The 24,726-nt window shown below is 36.2% G+C and overlaps 1 protein-coding gene across 12 annotated transcripts in view; it reads right to left on the reverse strand.

Annotated features, from left to right (window-relative positions):
* The window catches only part of SIL1 (SIL1 nucleotide exchange factor), a 356,026-nt gene that overhangs the window by 282,199 nt on the left and 49,101 nt on the right, over positions 1-24,726 (reverse strand). For 5 of the 12 annotated variants that reach the window (XM_007473687.2, XM_056811363.1, XM_056811364.1 and 2 more), the window contains 2 exons: positions 1,077-1,241; positions 678-838 (listed from right to left, as the gene is read on the reverse strand). The exons of 1 other annotated variant lie outside the window; for it this stretch is intronic. In XM_007473687.2, the coding sequence (XP_007473749.1) occupies positions 678-724 (47 nt within the window). In that variant the 5' untranslated portion in view covers positions 725-838; positions 1,077-1,241. Of the gene's footprint in view, positions 1-677; positions 839-1,076; positions 1,242-2,688; positions 2,918-9,311; positions 9,399-24,726 lie in introns of those variants that run through there. 6 more of the 12 variants (XM_007473694.3, XM_007473692.3, XM_007473690.3 and 3 more) reach the window with 5 other exon arrangements.

A 24,726-nucleotide genomic window follows, 5' to 3' on the forward strand; every position in this document is an offset into this window, starting at 1 on the left:
TCTTGCCCTCTCTGATTTGATTCTCTCCTTTTTTTCTGTTTCATCGCTGCACTGGAATAAAACAACTGCTCACAGTTTGATTATGTCAGAGCTCTAGCTCCAGAGCCATAATTTATACAACTTGCTACTGTGCTGTGTGCCTTAGTTTCCCCACCTCTGTCACTTAAAGGAATTAATGTTCACCACCTGCTAGTGAACTTTCCTGGAAAAAACAGGAAAATGGCCAAAAGTCTGACTGAAAAGTACCTCTCCTCAAACACCATAAAGAGAAAAGGAAATCTATATAAGTCATATGTCAATGAGAGAAGAGTTGCTTCAAGTTACCAAATGCTGTGAATTAAGCAGCAAGATATATATTCATTACAGGTACAAAATTTTTTTAAAGGCTGTGAGCACTCACTTTGACAAATGTACTTTCAGTTTTATTTATTACACTTCATAGTAATTCAAACAATGCAGAGAAGAATATTTTGTAAAAAATAATGAAGCTTCAATAATAAGAGACCTTCTGTTAGGTGTGACTATTTAATCTTTGTCAAGAAGTCCGTAGAACCAGCTCAGGGGCAAAAAAAGACAATCCACTTGTTGAAGTAATAAAGGGGGAGGGAAGCCTGGAACTTATTCATGTGGCTAAGTATAAAGATGCCAAGCACCCATCTAAATAAATGCCTGTATACCTTTGTCTTCTCATTTTACTGTAGGTTTTTTCCCCTTCAGTCCTCATCTTAGGTTCTGTATTCCTTTGGGAATTTTCCTTTCAATGTTCCACGATTTTTTCTTACCAAGGCAGAACAACTGAGTTGTTCAGCTGCGCCCCAGTTCACTTGGTTTAGCCCTTCTATATTTTGGAGAAAAAAAAAAAGAATCAGTCTATGTATTTTCAGACTGAATACTAAAGAACCCATTTCATACTTTTCTAGAGAAGGAAAATTGCAAAATCTATTTAATTCACCAAAATAATCATTATTTTCTTTATGCTGAGACCTCATTAATTACTATCCCCTTTCCCTGACCTGGTACCATGATCTACTTGAATCCTATGAGATGCAAATGGACCTAGAAGTGAGAACTCTTACCTTTGCTTCAGCCAGGTCTATCTGTCCGTTTCTCCTTGTTTTGGCAGTACCAGATGACCCTCATAGACACCTTGTCCCTACTTCCCTGGTCTGGCTTTCTGCTGGCTCTCACTAGCCAGAATTTCATCCCATGAAGTCAAAGATCCAAAACAATGGGAAAAGAATCTAAAAGACAATCAAGAGAAAACAAAAAAGATACAGGAATGAGAAGGATCCCACAAAGACCAAAAATGACTAATCATACTTCTAGTTATAACATATCAGTGGGTTAGGACTTTTGAGCTGCTTATTAAAATACTGTCTACAAATTAGCTTTCCTAGCTTAGTAGTAATGAGCAGCTCAACAATCTTCAGAGACCCCTTAAGATATCTTATTTGAAAGGTCACCTTGTTCAGGGAGAACCATGGATAGCACTGTGTGCTTAGAAGTACAACACAGGACATCCTAAAAGTCTTAGTGCTAGGGGGAAGCTTGGTGATTCAGTGAATTGAAAGCCAGGCCTAGAGAGGGGAGGACCTAGGTTCAAATCTGGCTTCATACGTTTCCTAGCTGTGTGACCCTGGGCAAATCACTTAACTCCCATTGCCTAGCCCTTACCACTCTTCTGTCTTACAGTATTGATTCTAAGACAGAAGGTAAGGGTTAAAAAAAAAAGTTTCAGTGCTGGTTTAAGCTCTGTCTTAAAATTACATTATTATTTCTAAGACATTCTGTGTTATAACTTCTCAAAGCTCTACCCTAGATGTAATCATGGCAAATAGCCCTTTACTTGCTTCCCCCAATTCTCATTAAGACAAAGAACATAATGTGTGTATTAGGGAGAGTGCAGAGGCTAGGAAAGAGAAGGGAAAAATATGCTCAGATCACTGAGAAAGGAAAATTCAGATCTCTGATTATGAGAGAGGCTAGGGCACCAACAAGGAAGCACTTCCACCCCATGCCAGTCCTCACTAGCCCCCAAAAGTCAATTTTTTGCTAGCTGGTGCCATATTTAGACAGCTCCCATTTCCCTCACTCAGCCCCTGGTAGCCATCCGTAGAGTCTTATAACTAAGGTCTCCTTCCATCTCCTCCCAGCAAATAGAAGGCTAAAGAATCACTGGCTGTGCTATGAAGACATAGACTGAATTCTCAGGGGGAATAACTTTTCTTCTTATACAAATTCAACAGGAGTAGAGTCCTCTTGCACCAATACCTATTCCAATCCTTCCCCTCATCCTCACAAAAAAAAAAAAGTGGCCAAGGCTCAAGAATTCCTGGATATAGCTTTGAAAAAAAATTTCTAATCTAAACCTACAAACCAAAAATAGCTCCAAATCACCACTGTCCCAGACATTGTTTCTAAAACTACTTGCCACTCTAGCTCATATTCAACAGTATGATTGGGAGACAGAAACAATCTGAAGAGATGGGAGCTGAGAGGGAGCAAAGAAAGGAAAAAGGGAAGAAAAATCAACTAAATTAGGTCCAGAAACCCTGCTGATTCACATGCCAGGAGCTAGTAAGGAAGCCTGAATTAACTTTTTAGAAAGTCAAGACCATGAAAGGGAGATGTTAAAATAAATTGAGAGAGAAAATGGAAAGAGATCAGAGGACAGAAGGAAAGCCTTACTGTATGTAGCAGGTTTGCAATTTATCAGATTTTAGAACTGGGCTCAGAGGACCAGTTTTTTAAGCTTATTTTAAGACCTTTGAGAACTCTTGAAAAACATTCCACTAATTCTACTCTTCTTTAAGTCTTCCAAATTTCCCAAAGGAGGGTATTTGTACATAAATGAGATGATTTGGAAGTGTTCAATTGTATCTGTGGTTCATATCCTCCTCAGGTTAGACAGAATGTTATAAAGGATGTAATAGCTGTTTCCATAGCAGCCTATTATTTGATCAGATGCACAGGTAGTCATAGTCAACCTTTTAGACCCTTGTCAACCAACAGGAGGGCCATCAACTGCTTCTGAAGCAGTTCAATAGATTAGTATTTCATGAAAGATTAAGGAAGTCAAATAAAATACATGCATGTTTTTGTGAAAATATATAACACCCCACACTCCCTACTTAAAAAAAAAGGTCTCAACTCTGTCCTTCAAATCCTTAAGGATAGGAACTATGTCTGTCATGGCAACTTTTTTGGAAGGTAGCAGCAGGTATTATATAAGGTGCACTGGATTTCATTCACAAGTAAGCCACAAATAAAACAACCAAGATATTCGCAGTTTTCACCTACTCACTAATAATGATATAACATTGGGCAAGTCACTTAACCTCAAACCCCAATTTTCATCTATGAAACTGGTATATTACTATCACTATAGAAGGTTGTAAAGATTAAATGGGATGATGAATATGAAAACATTGTAAGGCATAGCTTATGTTGTATATATATATATCACATTCTATTAACATATTGTATTATAATATGGATACTATTGAATAATGCAGCTAAAGAATTTAGATTAAATGCTAATTACTATTATTACTAATCAGATGTTCCATGACCCACTCTTCATACATCTTTATACAGCATAATGGATAGTGGATAGTAGTCACCAATGACCATATTATAAGAAACAAAATATTTTAAATTTGATAAGGAAGGAGAGGGGTACATTATATGCAAACCTGGTACAAGTTATAGATGTGGAAATTTTGAGAGAAAAACTCCTTTGAAAAGAAAATAGGCTAAATACTAAGAAAGATGAAAGGAAAAGGGATAATTAACCCTAAAAAAAGAGAACTTAAAAAAAAAAGGGAACTTGGACTTAATATGGGGCAACTAGGTGGAGTAGTAGAGTACTGGGCCTAGAGTCAAAAGACTCATTTTTTCTGAATTTAAATTTAGCCTCAGAGCTAGCTGTGGGACCCTATTTGCCTCAATTTTCTCAGTGAAAAATAAGAGGGAGAAGGATGGCAAATGACTCCAGTATCTTTGCCAAGAAAATCCCAAATGAGGTCATGAACTGAACTGACTGAACAACAACAGACTTAATATTATTCTTCAATCACAATGAAATCTGCCTGAGAAGGCGAAGGCTTCTTCCAGTCCAACAAAAAAAGTAGCTTTCAAATATAGATTCAATCTGGTTCATGGTCTGAAGTCAATGCAAAGAAAACTTAGCATTCATAAGAATCACAGAAACTCTGAGTTGAAATATATCTCAGAGACTATCTAATCCTATGATGGCAAACTATTGCACATGTGCCAAAAAGGGCACTTAAAGCACTCTCTGTAGGGCATATCTGCAGTTGCCCACCAGAGTTCATTACTAGAAAGCAACAGGGACTTGGGGTAGAACTGTTCCCCTGCCCCCTCTCCACGTGCCTCAGGACATTTCTCTTTTCACCCACCCCTCTGCCCAGCAGCCCAATGGGAGCAATTCCTCTCTCAGTAAACTGCTGGGGGGTAGTGGTGGTGGTGGCACATGTGCTACATAAGGTTGCAGCACATATGGTAACCTGTTGAGTCTATGGTAGTGATTCTCATGTTGGGGTTGGAGAGAAGCTAGGTCTGAGGAGACAGCATGGCACATAGCTGGAAGGGAGCAGAGAGCTGGGGCCACTCTCATCACCTGCCCCTCTGCCCAGCAGCCCAATGGGAGTGCTTCCTCCCTCCCCTGTCTAGGATAAGAGGGAGTCCTGGGGATGAGGTTGTTATGATTTTTAGGAAAGGGGGAAAGGAAGGGTATATACATAAGGAAAGAATCACATATAAATAAAATACATACACATATATATGCATATATTATCCTCTGTACTACCTAAATCTAAGAATAGCAATTGAAAATCTTTCAGAGATTCTTCTGGTAGATGTAATGAAATATCATCATTATCAGTACATTGGATTGTTGCTCATAACTTACATAATAAATCCCTACCTAGAAGATTCATGGGACAATCTGGCATACAAAGATGCTCCACAGATAAAGGACCTAAAGTAATCATTTTAGGTTGTAATTTAGCTACTCTCTCTGGTTTTCCAGTAGCTCCTATAACTTCCATTGTACCAACAGCTCTACAATTCTTAGGAAGACTTTGCAAAACTAATTTACTGGCTCCAATATCAACCAAAAGATCATAAATCTGATCACCTATAGTAACAGATACATATGGTTCTATACTATTTGGAGGTTGAAAAGTTTCCAATACTGGTACAAGCATAGTAACATCAGAACAAAGCTCAGTCATTTCCTGTCCATCCAAGTTTACATCTGCTTGAACTACATGATATTCCCAGGATTTTGTATCTTTAATTCCATCATCAGCTTTTTTATTCCTCCTTTTGGTCTTTATACTCTCTATCTTGGCATCATTGCTCTCATTTACAATTTCATTATCATTATCCAGTTTCACATTCTTCACTATTTTCCCTTATTTTAAATTCATTAGAATTTTCTACTTATTTTACATTACAATTTTCTTTTTTCTCTACAATTATTACTACTAATTACATTATCCTTTGATTCAAACATTTCATCTATATCTTCATTAATCTTATTACCATTACACTCATTTTCATTTACTCTCAATTCATTATCCTTTGCTTTAATTACAAAAAAACACTATAAACCTTTATAAGGAACATACCCCTTTGTTCTGATCACCCTTAACCACCTGACTATATTTACGGCCTTGCTTCAGACTGAACCCAGTCCTGCATTGTGCTCAGATATGGTGCTTGAGCTCCCTGACGGCAGACATTTTGACACACATTTCCATTATTTCTTCTTGAGTAGCTATTATTCCAGCCATTATTATTATTATTCCAGTTATTATTGTTGTTCCAATTATTTTGCCTATTAAATCCTCCATACCTGTTCATTTGTCTTGCAAACTGGCCTCTGTACCTACATTCCTTTATAAAATGACTAATTTTATTGCAGAGGAAATAACATGGGGATCTGATCTTCTATCCCTAGGCTTATAATAGTTATTAGGTTTCGTAGATCTTAATGCAGCCACTGCCTTATATCACTTTCCCTACCTTTTCCTTCTGCTTCCTTTAATTTTCTTTTAAGATCTTCTATCACTGTGTCTCTCTCCTCATATTTATCCTCACTATCTGTGCACAAGTATGTGGCCTTTTGTCTAATAGCTTCCAGTTTCATCTCCTCCCAATCAGGATAATTGTTTTTAAAGAATAATTTTATTTTGGGAATAGTATTTTTTACAAAGATTCTCTTCAAGGCATCCATGTTCAGGTATGTCTTGGCAGCTTCAGTGATTTGGTCTAGGAATGATATAGGTGTTTAAGTGGGTTTTTGTTTTATCCCTTCAAATTTGGACCATGCATTCAGTCTCTTAGTATATCTAAGCATGACCTCTAAAATTGCCTGCCTAGCTTCCTTCATCCTGTCATACTGGACTTTGCTGTTCATGTCAGTGTCATTATAATCCTGCAGCTATGGTGTTAACAAGGGATCTTGCCTAGTTTCCTCTATGAACTTATTTCTCTCCTTTTTGTTAAAAGCTCTTTCATTAACCGGGCAAAATCGTTGTAATCGGGGTCAAATAAATCAATAGCCCTCTTCGTTTCCTTAATGGCCCTATTAGGTTCATCCACAAAGGCAGGTGTTCTTTTCTTTATTGATTCCAACTCCTCTGGTGTGAATCTTTTATGTGTTTTTACCTAGAAGATCTCATCTCTTGAAATTACTGGGAGATCTCTTAGGAGAAATAAGGTAACCATGCCTTCAGTCTCTTCCTTCTATAATCTATTTAGATTTCCAGTTGCACCAGTAATTTCTTTTGACCCAATCATATCCAGTATTCATAAGCCTTTTATCCTTTATATACATTTCCATCTGGTCCAGTTGTTGTTTCATGTGTGTAACCATTTAAGTTCAGAATCTTTAATTAAACAAACCATTGCAGCTTTAAACCATTTGCCAATAACAACACCACTCTACACTTATACATAACACAGAGACAAATACATAATATGGGGATATGAGACAAGACAAGACAATTTGCACAGTAATTTCCATACAAGGTTTCATCTATGATAATCCAGACCCATGTAACATACTATGGGGAAAAGAATACAATATGTGGGATATGCAGAACACACTCCCATAATACAACCAAAAGATCCATTAGCGTGTCCCCAGACATGTTTACATTCAGAGTCAACAATGTATATGCAATTGAATTTGTGTTCTATATAAATAGTGAACACAGTGGAGTATAACAAGTAAGGAAAGGGAAATTTTTTTTCAAAAAGAAATTTTAAAAAACATCCAATATGACCACTTAAGACCATATGGCAGAAGGTTATTTAAACCTTAAATGTCTTTCCCAGCTCAGTTAGCGTCTCAGAGTTCCACTGGCCCCCACTATGGAATGCTCTACTTGCTGAGTGTTAGATGGAATCTTCCATTCTGCAACTGACTCTTGGCTAACTATTTTTTTCCTATATTAAATCTATATTCCTAAGGATTCTTAACCTAGCTAACTCTGCCAAACTGTTATTATGATTTTTAGGAAAGAGGGAAAGGAAGGGTATACATAAGGGAAGAATCACATATCAATAAAATTGAATTTATTAACAGGTAAGGGAAAGGTTTGGAGTTGGAATAATGGGAAGGGGTTAGCATCTGACTTTTACCCACTATATTTACTTCTCTAATTAAGCTTACTCTAACTAACTAAGTAAAGACTATCAAAACTAAATTCCCCAGCAAACCCAGAATCACACACAGAATCAATGGTTGGTCAGATATCAGGAATCCAACTTGTGGTGTTCACAGATGGTCTCAGCAAAGTAGAGGTCTGCCCTCCAGTAATTGTCCACCAGAAGACTGGAGATTTCTTCTCACCCACAGTCAGTTGATCCTCAAAAGCCAGTTGCTTGATGGATAGATAATCAGGATGTCTCAGCTACACACCTTTCTCCTTCTCCTTTCAGCTCCAGAATGTCAGTTGCAAACTGCTCCTTGGAATTCTGACTCAACCAGCTCAGGAAAGATTCTATGTCTCAAGACCTGCCAATCATTCTCTTCCTACTTTTACCTTCCCTTGTTACAAGGGGAGGGGGCAGGGGGCAGCACTCAGTCTGGGGAGGGTGTACAACATTTAGTCTGGGGGGCACAGCATGGCACTCAGTCTGGGGGGGTGTGGCACAGCACTCAGTTTGGGGGGTGGGGAGGAGATGGATCAACAATCCATCTCTAAAAGGTTCATTATCACTGATCTAGTCCAACTCATACCTGAAAAATCCCCTCTGTAAAATACCCAACAAGTGGTCACTCCATATTTGATTGAAGACCTCTGCAAAAATAGCTTAGTATAATGATGTCAGTAAGACCTATGTTCCAATTATCCCTCAGATATAATACCTATGTGATCCAGGGCAAGTCACTAAACTCTCTATACTTCTGTTTTCTCATCTATAAAATGAGGGAGTTGGACTCAGTGGTTTCTAGGCAGCTTACAGCTCTAATGCTAATGATCCTACCACTCTGGCTTTCTAAAACAACCTATACTATTTTTCAAGTTACTCTAATTGTTGGTAAGTTTTTCCTTAGATCAAGCCTAAATCTTCCTCTATGCAGCTCCCATCCTTGCTTCTAGTTCTGCCCTATAGTTAAGAAAAATAAATATTAATTTCTCTTTCATATGACAGCTCTTAAATTATCTGGAAAATGTTATTTTCAAGTACTCCTAAGTCTTCTCTTTCATCTAAGGGGACTAAGTATCCCCAGCTATGATCTGCAAATATCATGATCTTGAAGTCCTTCATTATCATACCTAATTTCCTCCTAATTAATGTCTGTCCCAAAATATGGTGCCCAGAACTGAAAACCCTCCAATATTTTCTTCACCTTTTGAAAGATGAAATTATTATTAAGACAAGCAACAAAATAATTAACTAGTCTGCTTTGGGCAGTGTTCTAGCTTCTATCCAGATAACTGATATTTGAAAGACGGAATGCAATAGATCTAGAGAAGGGCAAATGTCCTTATTCTCAAAAAAGAGAATGCAGAGTTCAACATGGTATTGGGACAAAATAATCAATAAATTATTTATTAATTCAGTTAGAAAGATTAATCTAGTTAGGAACATATTTGTTAAAGAAATAATTCATGAACATCTAGAAAAGGAAGCAGGAGATAAAGAACCAGGATGGCTCTATCAAGAGTAAGTTATGCCAAAGACCGAGCCAAAATGGCAAAGTAGAAGAAAGTAAGGCAGCTCAGCTTCTACTATCTCTCTTGTACTTACACAACAAAATGACTTACCCCCTTGGTAGACACAGTATCTCCAATCTGAATCCCTAAGAAAGAGAGGCCTCCTCCCAGGGCAAAGTGGAGACATTCAACACGGCTCTAGCAATTTCAAAGAGAAAAACCCAAGCACAGTTCTTAGTCCAGTCGTTGGAAGAAAAAGGCCTCAACTTATTAGTAGCCAGATCCCCAGAGAAAAGGGAGATTTCACACTCAGATATGAGACAAAAAGTTCCCTATACTGAAGGATGGAGTCTTAGCTCTGTCAAAACCAGAAGCAAAAGATGAGACTTCGGCTCCCTTTGATCAAAGGATGATAAGGAACAGTGGTGTCTGGAGCAAAGGAAGAGCCTTAGGTTGAAGGAAGGTGCTTTCACTGAGTTCATCCTAGAGGAAGGGGGCAGTCTAGATGGAAGAAAGGTGTCTGGAGTAAAAGAAAAGTCTCAGAATAATAAGTAGGAGACTGGGGACCTTGTATTCCCCAGGTAAAAGAAATCCCTCTTTCCCCACAATCGTCCTCATTGAAGTCCCTGGAGGCTGCAGGGAGAAGTGAGATCAAGAACTTGGTACCACTACCACTATCACCACCAACAACAACAACCTCATCTCCCAAGGGAAGAGCCTCAAGCAATGTTGGTGTGGATCTCTTGAAATCTGAAAATTATACCCCAAAAAAATGTAAATAGCACCCCACCCAAAAAGGATTTATTATAATGCCATAGACATCCAAGACATAAACCTAAAGAAAAATAGCATAATTTCCAAATGTCTACAAGAAAAGCCTCAAAAAAAACCAAAACTATTCTTTCCACAAGATCAATTCAAATATTGTACGGTTCCAGGTATGAACGAATTGTGAATGTATTAAAGATGGATTCAAAAGCTGCCTCTTATGAACAAAGTGCTCATGTACCAGACTTGTGGATATACTTCTAATATTTCGCTTAATTGATTTCTGGATCCTTATACTGAATTGGGGGGCTCAAATCTTGTGGTATTCTGACCCTTCTCCACCCCTGCAGTCCAAAAGTCAAATGAACCTCTGAAGTGGGCATTGGTTACTACATTATCTTAGCCTCCATCTCTTTCATCTTTTTGTTGTTTACCAAACTGATGCTAAATCTTTACCATGTCACATGTTTGATCAACTATCTCCCATTCCCCATTCCTCAAAACTTCAATAAAAATGTTTTCATCTGTAGTTTGCTCTCTCTCATACCATCAGAGTAGCAATCAACAGGCTGGTCGTCATGCTGATGAATCCTGTGTCTCTGTGCCTCTTCTCGCTTTATGTCCTCCCTTTCTTAATCTTTAAACCCTTCCACCCAAATTCCCTCAGTCCCCAGCTTCCCTTTCAGGTGATCAACCCACACAAGAATATTTTTTAAGTGCTCCTCAGTTACATTTGTTGCCCAGTGGAATTTCGAACACCTGGAAGGAAGATTGTGGAGTAGGATTGGGGACAAGCCCACGAACTTGATCTAGCTATCAAGGTGAGGAGCTGGTTCATACTGGAATACAAATCAAAAGCTTTCTTCTCATACTTGCCATATACACTTGTTAAAAATATTACTGCAGAGGCAAGGGACTAGGACATCATAAGCTAAGCTACAGGCATTAAAGTAATATTAGAATGTTATCCTGACTTTCCAACACAAGGCATCCTTACTATTTGAGAGTGGGACCTCATAGGGCAGGCTCTAAAACGAGGACAGGAAAAGGCTGTCCTGTGGAAAATCTCCACAGTAACTTGGCATATTCAGAATCTCATCGGAATAGCATTAGTGGCAGCACCCATTCAGAATTCCATGTTTCAGCCTGCCTCACTGCTAGATTTCCCATCTAACCTCAATATCTCCTTTCTTCTTCCACCCCTCCTCCCCACTACCTCTTTTTCTTCAACAAGCTTCTGAGTCTACATAGCTCTGCAGGCTGATTCTGTCTTGGGCCTACCCCTCACCCTCACCCTTTCCTGCTACAGCTGACTCTAAGCTTGTCTCTCCCGTATCCCCCCCCCAAAAAAAGAAAAACACATTCTTCCCACAAAGATCAATTAGAATGAGAAGAAATAATATAAGAATTTTTAAATGGTATTAAAAAATTGAAATAAAGAGAGGAAATAATTAGAAAAGAAATTAAAGCTATAAGAAATTAAGGACATGGAAAGAGAATTAATGACTTGGCACAAGAGGTACAAAACCTTAAACCAACTAACATCCTCTAAAAATTGGAATGGACCAAATAGGAGCTAGTGATTCCAAGAAATAAAAAGAAATATTAAAGTCAAAAGATTTTAAAAATAAAAGAAAATGTAATATATCTCATAACAAAAGCAAATGACCTGGAAAACAGATCAAGGACAGATCATTTAAAGATCATCTGACTACACTTATAACCCAGTGGAACAGCTTTTCAGCTTTGGGAGGGGAAAGGAAAGAAGGGGTGGGGGGTATGGGGATCATGATTCATGTAACCATGGAAAAAAGGAGGGGAAAAAAGAAAATAAAGATCATCTGACAACCTGAAAGCGATGTCAAAAAAAAATCTTGAATATCCTATTTCAAGAAATCATGAGAAAACTTCCTAGACATATTAGAACAAGAAGGCAAAATGACAACAGAAAGAATCCAATGACCTTTTCCTATAAGAAATCTCAAAATAAAAATTTCCAGGAACAACACTAACAAAATAAGAGCTTCCAAATCAAAGACAATCTGAGACTCTGGCTACAAATAGCTAGAAAGAAAAAATTCATGTACCAAGGAACCATAGTCAGAATCACCTAATATTTAGCAACAACCAAACTAAAGAAACAGAGAAAATGGAATTCAATATTCTAAAAGGCAAACAACTGAGACCTACAACCAAGAATAATTTACCCAGCAAAAAAAAGCATAATCCTACAAGGGATAAAGTAAGACTTCAATGAAATAGAGAACTTCTAAACATTCCTAATAAAACTATCAGAGCTGCATATAAAGTCTGAAATATAAACATGGAAGTCAGATATAAGTGGCAATCAGAAAAGATTTTTAAAAGGATGAACTATTCACATTTTAATAGAAGAGTCCCTCTTAAACTCTAATGTCATCAGGGGTCACAGAGAAATTCAAATGAGACACAAGGGCCTAAGAATGGTTTTGTTATGTTTTGATGATGTCAAATGAAGAAAGGACAAGATATAATGGGGGGGTGGAGAAAATTCACATAATCAGGGAACACAAATAGATAGTAGTTTGCTTAACTATGTTTACATGACATAAGGATTTTGTATTTTTTCCCCCCACTGGGAAGAGAGGAAGAAAAACCAAATGCTTGATCATTAAAAAAAGTAATAGACTGAAAAAAGGAAATAAAAGGTCATGCCAAACTAACCTTATTTTCCTTTTTGACAGGATTACTAAACTAGCCAATATAGGGGAAGGGGAAGCACAGGAATGATGTTGATAATGCTTACTTTGATTTTAGCAAAGCATTCCATAAAGACTCCCATTTTATTTTTCTGGAAGGATGGGATAAATATATAGGTTAAATAATAGCCATAATTCTATGTTTTCTAAACTGGTTAAATGGTTAGATCCAAAAAAAAATAGTTATTGGTGGTTCAACAGTTACTTGGGAAATCTCTAGTGAAATGCCCCTAGAGACTTGTGCTTCATCTTGTACTGTTTGGCATTTTTAGCAATAATTTGGATAAAAGCATACCTATCAAATTTGCAGATGATTCTGAGCTATAAGGATAGCTAATACACTAATGACTGACAGAGTTAGGATCAAAGAACAGGATAGAATGCTGGGTAAAATAAAGAAATATAATACAGATAAACAAATTATCCTTGAACTAAAAAAACAAATGCTACAAGTACTGGAAGTGTGGTGAGACAAGCACTTTGAAAAAGAGGGGTTTAATGCCTTACATTTGGTGTGGTTCAACATTATGATACTGTAGTCAAAAAAGCTAATTTAATCTGGAGATACTCATCAAGAGAAACAGTTTCCAAGAGTAGAGAAAGAATAGTCCTGCTATGTTCTGTATTTGGTCAGACAACATTTAGAGCATTATATCATGTTCAAGACATAAAGGCAGTAAGAATACTGATAAGATAAAGAGATTCTAGGGAAAGGAAATCAAGATTGTAAAGGGCCATGAGTTCATGGCACACAATGATTTAAAGAAACCAGGATGTTAAACCTAGAGAAGGAAACAGTTGAGGTGGAGGGGGAAGATGAAAGCTATCTTTAAGTATCTGAAGGACTGTCATATGGAAGACGAGTGAGACATGTTTTGTGTGGCCAGAGAAGGGGAAAAAAAAAACCTAGGGACAACTGGTAGAAATTTCAATTCGGCAAATTTAACCTTGATGTCCAGAAATCCAAATTCAATTCTCAGCATTTTAAAAATAAGCTCACTTGTGTTCATTTCCCAATTATGCCTCTTCCCTCTTGAAGCCCTTATTTTTAATTAGTAGCAATGATGAAAACACCATTATATGCCTATGGTCTTCAGTTTCTTTCCCTATGCTAGAAAAATGAAAAAGCAAAAGGCATCATTAAGAGAAACACACTACTATTTAATAAGGAAAAAGGAATGATGCCCAAGAAAGTGTGGAAGAGTTCTTTCTCTTGGTTTTTTCTCTTTGAGAACACAATATCAACAGCTGTCTAAACAACTTAGCCCCACTTGGAAACACTACATTTTCTTTTACAAATTGCTGTAGGTTTATTCCCTAGCCACAGAACTTATACCGTTGGTTCCGATGATTTTTAGGATTCCAGGAGTTACGCACCCTAGTTACCAGGAGACAAGTGTAATTATACCAAAAAGTTTAGAAATCTCTTTTACCAAACACAAAAACATTGAAGTCTGCTTACCAGTGTGATATTCATTCCCAGTCCTTCCCAACAGATTTCTATCCCTCAGTCTAATTACAAAGATTCCATACCAGGAAGCATTCTCAATCAAGGTCTCTAATATCTGCCAAGATCAGATGTTAAACTGCAGCAGCAATCCCCTCCACTCTCCCTACCCCATTCATATCCAGTTTTAAAATATATTTTTAGTGTCTAAGTTGTTTTCAGTTCTTATCTAATTCCTTATCTCACTTGGGGAATACTACAGAACTATAGAAGAGGGAAATAAATTTAGTGTATGCTAGTGAGCTTTTTTATTTTATATCAGGAAATGCACTAATGCTGCTTCCTCATAACAGAAAATCCAAAAATCAATACCCAGGGCCCAATAGCCACAATTCTGTCCCTTACCCTACATTTTGGCACCAATAAACATGTACTAAGAAGATAGTCACATAAAACAACTCAGGGAGAAAATGATCTCTCCCTTATAAGATTCCTAAATTCAAGGGAAGAAAACAAATTTAACAAATTATTAAAAGAGAAGAAAATACCGCTGTTTAAAATATAAAGACCTACTCTATTTCAAATATTCTATCTCCCAATGCTATGATTACAGTAATAAGAAAACAAATAATAGTATATAAGTCCTAATTTCTTTTTTTTTAAACCCTTACTTTCTTTCTCAGACTATATCTCTTCTAAAGCAGAAGAGCAGTAAAGGCTAGCAATGGGAGTTCAGTGACTTGCCTAGGGTCACACTGCCAGGAAGTGTCTGAGGCCTTTGAACCCGGGACTTTCTGTCCCCAGGCCTGCCTCTCTATTACACTAAACTGCCTAGCTGCTTGCCATAATTTCTTAAGTAGCTGTTTCTTTCTTAAAATTTTAAAAAGAAGAGATTAAAAAGGAAAAAAAATCTTAACAACAGATTTACAAAGTGCTTTTAAGTTTTTTAAGTACTTTCTTCACAATAACCCTAAGAAATTGATAAAAAATATAATATGAACTGGAACTACAGTTCTAAGTTTAAGTTTGTATGGCGTGGCTTCACACCATTGTGAGGAGAGTCTCCTCACAAATCATTGCTTTGGTGTAAACCTTTACCAAGAGTTTGCCCAAAACACAATAGCTCATGTCTTTGTCTCCAATTAAATAAAAAGGGAAAGGGCCTTTAGCTAATCAATCTTTCATCAAATTCAGAGATTAACTTGACAACAAAAAAAAAAATTAAAACAGAAAGAACTTAAATCTATGAAGAATTTAAAACAACTTTTGCTTCCCTTTTAAAACAACTTTGCTCCCTTCCCCAAGGGCCTACAAAGTCCTCTACAATCAGAGTACTAACCTAAAGCTTGCACAAAGCTCATGTACACACAAACCCATCACACCCCTTGGCCTTGCTAGAAAGTCAAGCAACCTACCTTTAGAGTGAGACTCATCTCTCCCCAAAACACTTACACAGTATATATACATTTGTTCAGATTTATACTCAGGTGTTCCCAACCCCATAAATCTTCTCCAGGTGGATTTTATAACCAAGAATGAAGGTTCAATACTGGAAAAACTATCAATATATATATATATATATATGTATATATATATATATATATATATATATATATATATACATATATATATATATATGCCCAGATAAATAGCAAGATGAACAGAAGCCATATGATTATCTCAAAAGATACAGAAAAAGCCTTTGATAAAATACAACACGCATTCTTATTGAAAACACTAGAAAGTATAGGAATGGAAGGGCCTTTCCTAAAAATAATAAACAGTATATATCTAAAACCATCAGCAAACATCATCTGCAATGGGGATAAACTAGAAGAATTCCCAATAAGATCAAGAGTGAGACAAGGATGCCCATTATCACCTCTATTATTTAACATTGTACCAGAAACACTAGCCATAGCAATTAGAGAATAAAAAGAAATTGAAGGCATTAAAATAGGCAATGAGGAGACCAAGCCATCACTCTTTGTGAATGAGATGATCATCTACTTAAAGAATCCTATAGAATCAACTAAAAAGCTAGTGGAAATAATCAATAATTTTAGCAAAGTTGCAGGATACAAAATAAACCCACATACGTCATCAGCATTTCTATATTTATTTCCAACACATCTCAACAGCAAGAATTAGAAAGAGAAATCCCATTCAAAATCACCCTAGACAATATAAAATACTTGGGAATCTATATGCCTAGAAAACACAGGAAAACATAACTACAAAACAGTTTCCACACAATTAAAACTAGATCTAAACAATTGGAAAAACATTAATTGCTCATGGGTAGGACAAGCTCACATAATAAAAATGACAATCCTACCCAAACTTATTTACTTATTTAGTGCCATATCCATCAAACTACCAAGAAACATTTTTACTGAATTAGAAAAAAAAATCATAAAGTTCATTTGGAAGAACAAATGATCAAGGATATCCAGGGAAATAATGAAAAAAAAATGTGAAGGAAGGTGGCCTAACAGTCCCAGATCTCAAACTATACTATAAAGCAGGTCATCAAAACAATATGGTACTGGATAAGAGACAGAAAGGAGGATCAATGGAACAGACTTGGGGTAAGTGACCTCAGCAAGACTGTCTATGATAAACTCAAAGATCCCAGTTTTAGGGACCAAAATCCACTATTTGATAGAAACTGCTAGGAAAATTAGAAGACAATATGAGAGAGATTGAGTTTGGATCAACATCTCACACTTGACTATAAAGAAGGAAACTATAAGTAAATTAGGTGAACACAGAATAGTATACTTGTCAGATCTTTGGGAAAGAAAAGATTTTAAGACTAAGCAAGAGTTAGAAAAAATTACAAAATGTAAAATAAATAATTTTGATTACATTAAATTAAAATGGTTTTGTACAAACAAAATCAATGCAACCAAAATTAGAAGGGAAGCAACAAATTGGGGGGGGGGGATCTTCATAACAAAAACCTCTGACAAAGGTCTAATTACTCAAATTTATAAAGAGCTAAATCAATTGTACAAAAAAATCAAGCCATTCTCCAATTGATAAATGGGCAAGGGACATGAATAGGCAACTTTCAGTCAAAGAAATCAAAACTATTAATAAGCACATGAAAAAGTATTCTAAATCTCTTATAATCAGAGAGATACAAATCAAAACAACTCTGAGGTATCACTTCACAACTAGCAGATTGGCTAACATGACAGCAACAGAAAGTAATGAATGCTGGAGGGGATGTGGCAAAGTTGGGACATTAATACATTGCTGGTGGAGTTGTGAATTGATCCAATCATTCTGGAGGGCAATTTGGAACTATGCCCAAAAGGTGCTAAAAGAATGTCTGCCCTTTGATCCAGTCATACCACTGCTGGGTTTGAACCCCAAAGAGATAATAAGAAAAATACATGTACAAGAATATTCATAACCACACTCTTTGTGGTGGCAAAAAATTGGAAAATGAGGGGATGCCCTTCAATTCGGGTATGGTTGAACAAATTGTGGTATATGTTGGTGATGGAATACTATTGTGCTAAAAGGAACAATGAGCTGGAGGAATTTGATGTGAACTGGAATGACCTCCAGGAATTGATGCAGAGTGAGAGGAGCAGAACCAGGAGAACATTAGACACAGAGACTGATACACTGTGATACAATTGAATGTAATGGACTTCTCTACTAGCAGTAATGCAGTGATCCAGAACAATTTGGAGAGATTTATGAGAAAAAGCACTATCCACATCCAAAGGAAGAACTGTGGGAGCAGAAACACGGGAAAAAACAACTGCTTGATCACATGGATCAATGGGGATACGATTGGGGATATAGGCTCTAAATGATCACCCTAGTGCAAACATCAATAATATGGAAATGGGTTTTGATCAAGGACACATGTAAAACCCAGTGGAATTGTGCATTGGCTACAGGAGAGGGGAGGGAAAGAACATGACTCTTGTAACTAAGGTAAAATATTCTAAATTGACTAATTAAATAAAATTTTCAAAATAAAATAAAATCAATAGATGCATAAAAAGCCTTTGACAAAATACAGCACATATTCCTTATAAAAAAAAATTAGAAAACATTGTAGTAAAAAGAGTTTTCCTTAAAGTTATATAAAGCACATCTATCTAAAACTCTGACCAAGCATTAACTGTAATAAAGATGAACTAGAATCCTTCCCAAAAAGAGTAGAGTTGAAGCAAGGATTCCCATTGTCACCACTACTTTTTAATATTATACTAAAAACTAGCTGGAGCAGTAAGAACAAAAGAAGAAACTTGAAGGAATTAGACTAGACAAAGAAGAAACAAGATTATCACTCTTTGCAAATAATATGATGGTATATATTGAAGATCACAGAGAATCAACCAAAAAACCAACAGAAACAGTTAACAATGTTAGCAAAGTTTCATGATACAAAATAATTCCACAAAAATCATCAGCATTTCTATTTAACACCAACAAATATCTACAGCAAGAGACAGAAAAGAAAATTCCATTTAAAATAACTGTAATCAATAAAAATATGTAGAGATAATCTTACCAAAATAAACCCAAGAGTTTTATGAACACAATTATAAAACACTTTTCACACAAATAAAGTCAGACCTAAACAATTAAAAAAATATTAATTTCTCATGGATAGGCCAAGCTAACACAATAAAACTGACAATCCTACCTAAATTAATTTGCCTATTCAGTGACATACCAATCAAACTACCCAAAAATTATTTTCTAGAACTAGAAACAATAATAAATCCATTTGGAAAAACAAAAGGTCAAGAATATCAAGGGAATTAACAGGGAAAAAATGATGGAAGGAGTCCTAGGCATACCAGATTTCAAACTATACAAAGTGATAATCATCAAAACAATCTAGTTCTAGCTAAAAAGTAGAGTTATGGCTCAATGGAATGTGTTACAAAATCAACACATAATGACCATAAAACCTAGTATTCTAGAAACCCAAAGATCAAAGCAATTGGGGGAAGGGCTCATTATTTGACAAAGCAAATTGGGAGAACTCATTGTTTGACAAAAAAGAAACTGCTGGAAAAACTAGAAAACAATATGGCAGAAACTAGGCATTATGGTTTTAGGTACCTCCTAGCTGTGTGACCCTCGGCAAGTCACTTAATGCCCACTGCTTAGTCCTTTCTACTCTTATGCCTTGGAACCAATACCTAGTATTGTATACCTAGTATAGTATAAGAATCCTAGATTCTTAGATGGAAGGTAAGAACTAAAAAAAAAAAGAAAAAAGAAAAAAGAAACTAGACATTGACCAATATACACCATACACCAAGATAAAATCAAAATGGATTCTTGACCTAGAAATAAAAGAGAATGCCATAAACAAATAAGGGGTACATGGAAAAGATTATCTGTCAGACTTATGGATAAGAGAAGAATTTATGTCCAAACAGCATATAGAGAACATTATGAAAAATGAAATGGATAATTTTGATTACATTACATAAGGTTTTTGTTCAAATAAAACCAATGCAACCAAAATTAGAAGAAAAACAACAAATTTACTTCTGTCGGTTTGAGACGCTTTTTAAAGACTGGTTTGGAAGGACTGTCAGAGTGGTTTCAGCTTTCACTGCTACTAAGCCACCATTATGGCTCTGCCTCTTAAGAAACAACAAATTAAGGGGAAAAAATTTATAGCAAGTGTCTCTAACAAAGGCCTCGTTTCTCAAAAATAGAGAGAACTGGGTCAAATTTATAAGAATACAAAGCATTCTTCAACTACTAAATGTTCAAAGGCAGTTCTCATATAAAGAAATTACAACATTGTAATCATATGAGGAAATATTCCAAATCACTATTGATTAGAGAAATACAAGTGAAAAGAACTCTGAGATGCCACCTCACACCTATCATATTAGCTAATATGACCAAATATAACCAAAAGGGGAAATTATAAATGTTAGAGGGAATATGGGAAAACTGGGACACTAATATACTACTGGTAGAATTGTAAACGATGATAACAACCATGCTAGAGAGCAATATGGAACCACACCCAAGGGCCATAAAACTATGCATACCCTTTGACCTAGAAATACCCCTACTGCATGTGTATCCCAAAGAAATCAGAAATAGGGGAAAAAGATTAACTTGTACTTCATTTTAGCAAGTTTTTGTAGCGTTGACGCATTATACATTGCGGGGGTGTGTACCAATTGGGGAATTGGCTGAACAAGCTATGGCATATGGTTGTAATAGAAAACTATTCTACCATAAAAAACAAAGGACAGAATAAATTCAGGAAAACCTGAAAATACGTATTTGAACTGATGCAAAGTAAAGTGAACAAAACCAGAACAGTTTACAGTAGCACAAATACTATATAATGATCAATTTTTAAGGACTATGCAAAATATAGTTCCAAGATAATGTCAAGAGATTTGTGATTTTAAAAAAATATATCAGAAGGAAGAACTGTTGAAATCTTATTACAGATCGAAGCATATGATATGGTTTTTATTGTATGTGTGTTATGTCACAATATGGAAAATATCAAAATATGCACTGCATAAAAGCACTGATATAACCTCTATCAAAAATTTTCTACCTAGATGGAGAGGGGGAGAAAGAGAAGATAATCTGAATCTCAAAATGTCAGAAGACAACTGTCAAAAATTGTTTTTACATGTAATTGAAAAAAAACTAAATTCAAATTTTAAAAATTAAAAATAAATAAAAACAGAAACATTGGAAAGGAAGAAGAAAGCAGATATACTAACATTTTATTGAGGGATCTGTGAATTCATCCAATCATTCTGGAAAACAATTTGGAATTGTTCAAGAAATATCCCTAAATTTGTTCATATTCTCTACCCTAACACAGTATCCTAGGAAGGTCAAAGACAGAAAGATCCAATATATTACTAAATATTCCCAGAAATACTTTCTGTCATAAGAAAAACTGGAAACGAAGAGAGTATCCACAAAGGTAATGGAGTATTAGTGTGCAGTAAGAAATAATGAATTTGAGGAATTGAGAAAAAATTAGAATTTGAATGAACTTGACCAAAAAGAAGAGAGCAGAACCAAATTACATTACTATGTAATGTGAGTAAAAACAACATTAAAAGGCAGCATATCCAAACTTAAATGCAATGGCCAAACTTGGAGAGGAGGGAAATGCCACATAGACTTTCAGTGAGGTTTGATTTAACTGTTTTTCTTTGGTGAAAAACAAAAGTGTTCTTCCAAACACTAGCAGAATTTCAGGAAAATAATGTGATATTAATAAATAAATCAATAAAAACTTGTTTTAAAGTTATCTATGGGTACTTTTGTGGAGATGTTAGATCCCCCACAAGCCAGAGAACTAGGGAACTAAATTTCTCGCTTCGGTCCTTCCTTCCCCTCAAAAAAAAAAAGTGGGAGCAGAAAGGAAAGATTTAAAAAATGTTTTAAACTTAAAATGATTTTTCCAAAAGAGACCAGACCACTGCAATTAAACCTATTGCATGAATACTTTTGGCTACTGACCTTGGCTGTGGAGAGGAAACAGGGAGGAAGGAGAGAAAAAAAAGCTCTGAAGGCAAAGAACTGTCCTAGAGAGGCCATTTCCATGGCAGATGTGACAGAATGGAGGGACCTCTGATGCCATTCTTAACTCAGGACTGGGCAGATAGATCTGTGACAGATCACTATTCAGACAGGCACGGAGATAGATGGATCGATATAAGTAGGTAGATAAGCACATATAGATAAGGGGAGAAAGAGATGAACAGACAGAAAAGCAGAGAAAGAATGGAAATTTATTAATTACTTTGTGCAAGGCATTTTACTAGGCAAACAAAACTTCCCTCAAGGAGCTTCTATACTAATGGAGAAAGACAGAGGGCAAACAGGAGCTGGAAAGCCTGAGAAAGAGGGAAGTGATGACCAAAGGTAGCCTGAAGGCTGGGGAGGCTTGAAGGCACCAGGCACAAGACATGGGGAAATTGCTATCATTTGAGCCCAAGGTAGTCACCCCAAAGGAGTCCAAGTTTCAGGAGGGGAGGATATGAGAAGTACAGCCAAAGTGTAAGTGGTACAGTTCAGAGTTGGTAAGCCAGAAAGTGGAGAAAGAAGATTGTCCAGGACTAAATAAAGGTGACAAAACCTGACAAATAGCAAACAAATCAAACAAAAAGTTTAACTCAGAGGATCATGTGCAAAATTAACAGAAAGGCAAGTTGAATCTGCAAAAGAAGAGATGGTAGAGATTCTAAAAGATAAAATAAATCGAGAAATAAAGGAACAAAAATGCAAAGCAATTAAGCTTTAAAGAAAAATAAATGTAGGAATAAAAAAGCAATGGAAACAAGAAAATCAAAGAACAAGGACAACTTATTATAGATCTCAATACTTTCCTATGAAAGCCTCAGAAGAAAGACCTAGAAGTTCAAATATCAAATTAATTGGAATTCCAAAGTAGGAAGTAGGGGAAAAAGGACAATATCTCTCTATCAGGAGAAATAATTATAGAATGTTTCCATAACAAAAGCCATCCAACACTCCACAAGTGGAAAAAGGTCATAGGACCCCAACATGAAAAACTTTAAAACTCAAATGTATCTGAGATATATCAGTATTATAAAGATAAATTCTTAAGAATATATAAGATACAAGCTTATATAAGAAAAATATCCCAGATTCTAAACAGATTCTACATTTCTAAAATTGGACATAATTAATAGGAAAGAAGTTAAAATACATTTAACTTTTCAAAATGTTTAAAACTGTTTAAATATTTTTTAAAGAGGAGTTGGCAAGATAGTAAGCAAAACTTTAACCAAAGGGGTTCAAGTTACAGTTTCTTGTTTGAGATAAGAATTTATTTGATTTTGATTAGTTTGGTAGCAAAAAAAAGTTATGGGGGAAAAATAAGATGCATTCTCTTTCCCTTAGACAACATTAATAAAACAGAAAAACTTACTACAATTTAACTATTACATTAAATGTAATTCATGTAAGTACCTTATTAAAAGAAAAAAGTTACAAAATAGATTATTAAAAACCCATCAATAGATTGCTTACAGAAAAAAAAAGAATTACCACAAAAATATTGAAATTATTAAACTGATCTAAATTATCAATTACAGGTATCAAATGGGCACATACAATAAAAAAACAGTTTGTATTCAAGAGGCTACAAAAGATAAGCTGTGCCTTGATTCAATAAATTGGATACAATATGAAATTCTATGAGAGTCACTGAGCCTTTCACTCCCTTTGACATCAACCCCAAACTTGGGGGAAATACCTCAATAGAGTCAGACAGAAAGTCAAGACCTATACATGTTAAAATATTCATAGCAGCACTTTTTTGAAGCAGAAAAAAAAATGGAAACAAAGCAACAAAACATCCATACCTGGAAGAAGAGGGAGAACAGAGAGGAATAATTTAACAAATTGTGAATTGTTCTGGAAAAAAATTTTACAAAGATACACATTTAGAGAAGTATGGGAAGACCCACATGAATTGATGCTGAGAAAAGGGCAGTAGCTAGGACAAAGATGTCCAAACCTTTTAGAGACTATATGCCGGGCCCATCCCCCCCCCAAACTTCATACCATGCCTCCCAGACTACATGCAGTACCCTGCCCCCCCCCAAGACCCAGTATCTTCCTGCCCCCCTTACTTCTCCCTTCCCCTCCCCTCCACCTTACCCCAGACAGGGGAGGGAGAGTGAGAAGAAAGTGGCCTAAGCCCTCACTTAGGGGAGGGAGTAAGCAAAGAGGGGCAGGGAGGCACAGTGGATGGGGCTTTCTAGTAACTAACTCTGCCAGGAATGGTGGCACATACCCACAGAGAGGTCTCTACATATCATATTTGGTTTGCCATCATTTTATGAGCAATCTTGGCCTCAGGGAAGAGACAATAAGATACACTTTTCTTCTTTCAGTAGAAAGGTGGGAAGCTAAGGATACAAAATGTTACCTTTGCTGCAGGACAAATAAGGGGGCTATTATGGTTAAATATGCCACCCTGATTTTTCTATTTTGATAGAAAGAACTCAATAGTAAGTAGAGGAGAATATATAAGAAAAAGATCCTTCAATTAACTATAGTTCCTTTAGTCCCCAGAGGCAAAGCAGTAGAGGAGGAAGGGAACAGATGTGCAGTAGCAAGGAGTCAGTTGGGGAGGCAAGGGAAGAATGGCTGAACCCAGATCTGGATGAAGCAGAAAACCAAAGCCACGGGAAAGATTTAAGTCCTCTGGGGCTAAATTTCTGGTCCCTGAGCATGGTCCCTACATGCAATCAATCAACATTTATTAAGTACCTACAGTGTGAGCTAGGTGGCTCACCAGGCCTGGAGACAGGAAGACCCTCAAATCTACCCTCAGATATTTACAAGCTGTGTGACCCTGAACAAGTCACTTAACTCAGTTTGCCTCAGTTTCCTCATCTATAAAATAAGCTGCAGAAGGAAATGGCAAACCACTCCAGCATCTCTGCCATGAAAACCCCAAATAGGGACACAAAGAGTCAAACATGACTGAAAAACAATTTAATAACAACAAACAACATTTATAGGTTTCAAAGGAGAATGGGAAAAGGAG

Source organism: Monodelphis domestica, chromosome 1 (genome assembly GCF_027887165.1).
Source record: "Monodelphis domestica isolate mMonDom1 chromosome 1, mMonDom1.pri, whole genome shotgun sequence".
Taxonomy (NCBI): Eukaryota; Metazoa; Chordata; class Mammalia; order Didelphimorphia; family Didelphidae; genus Monodelphis; species Monodelphis domestica.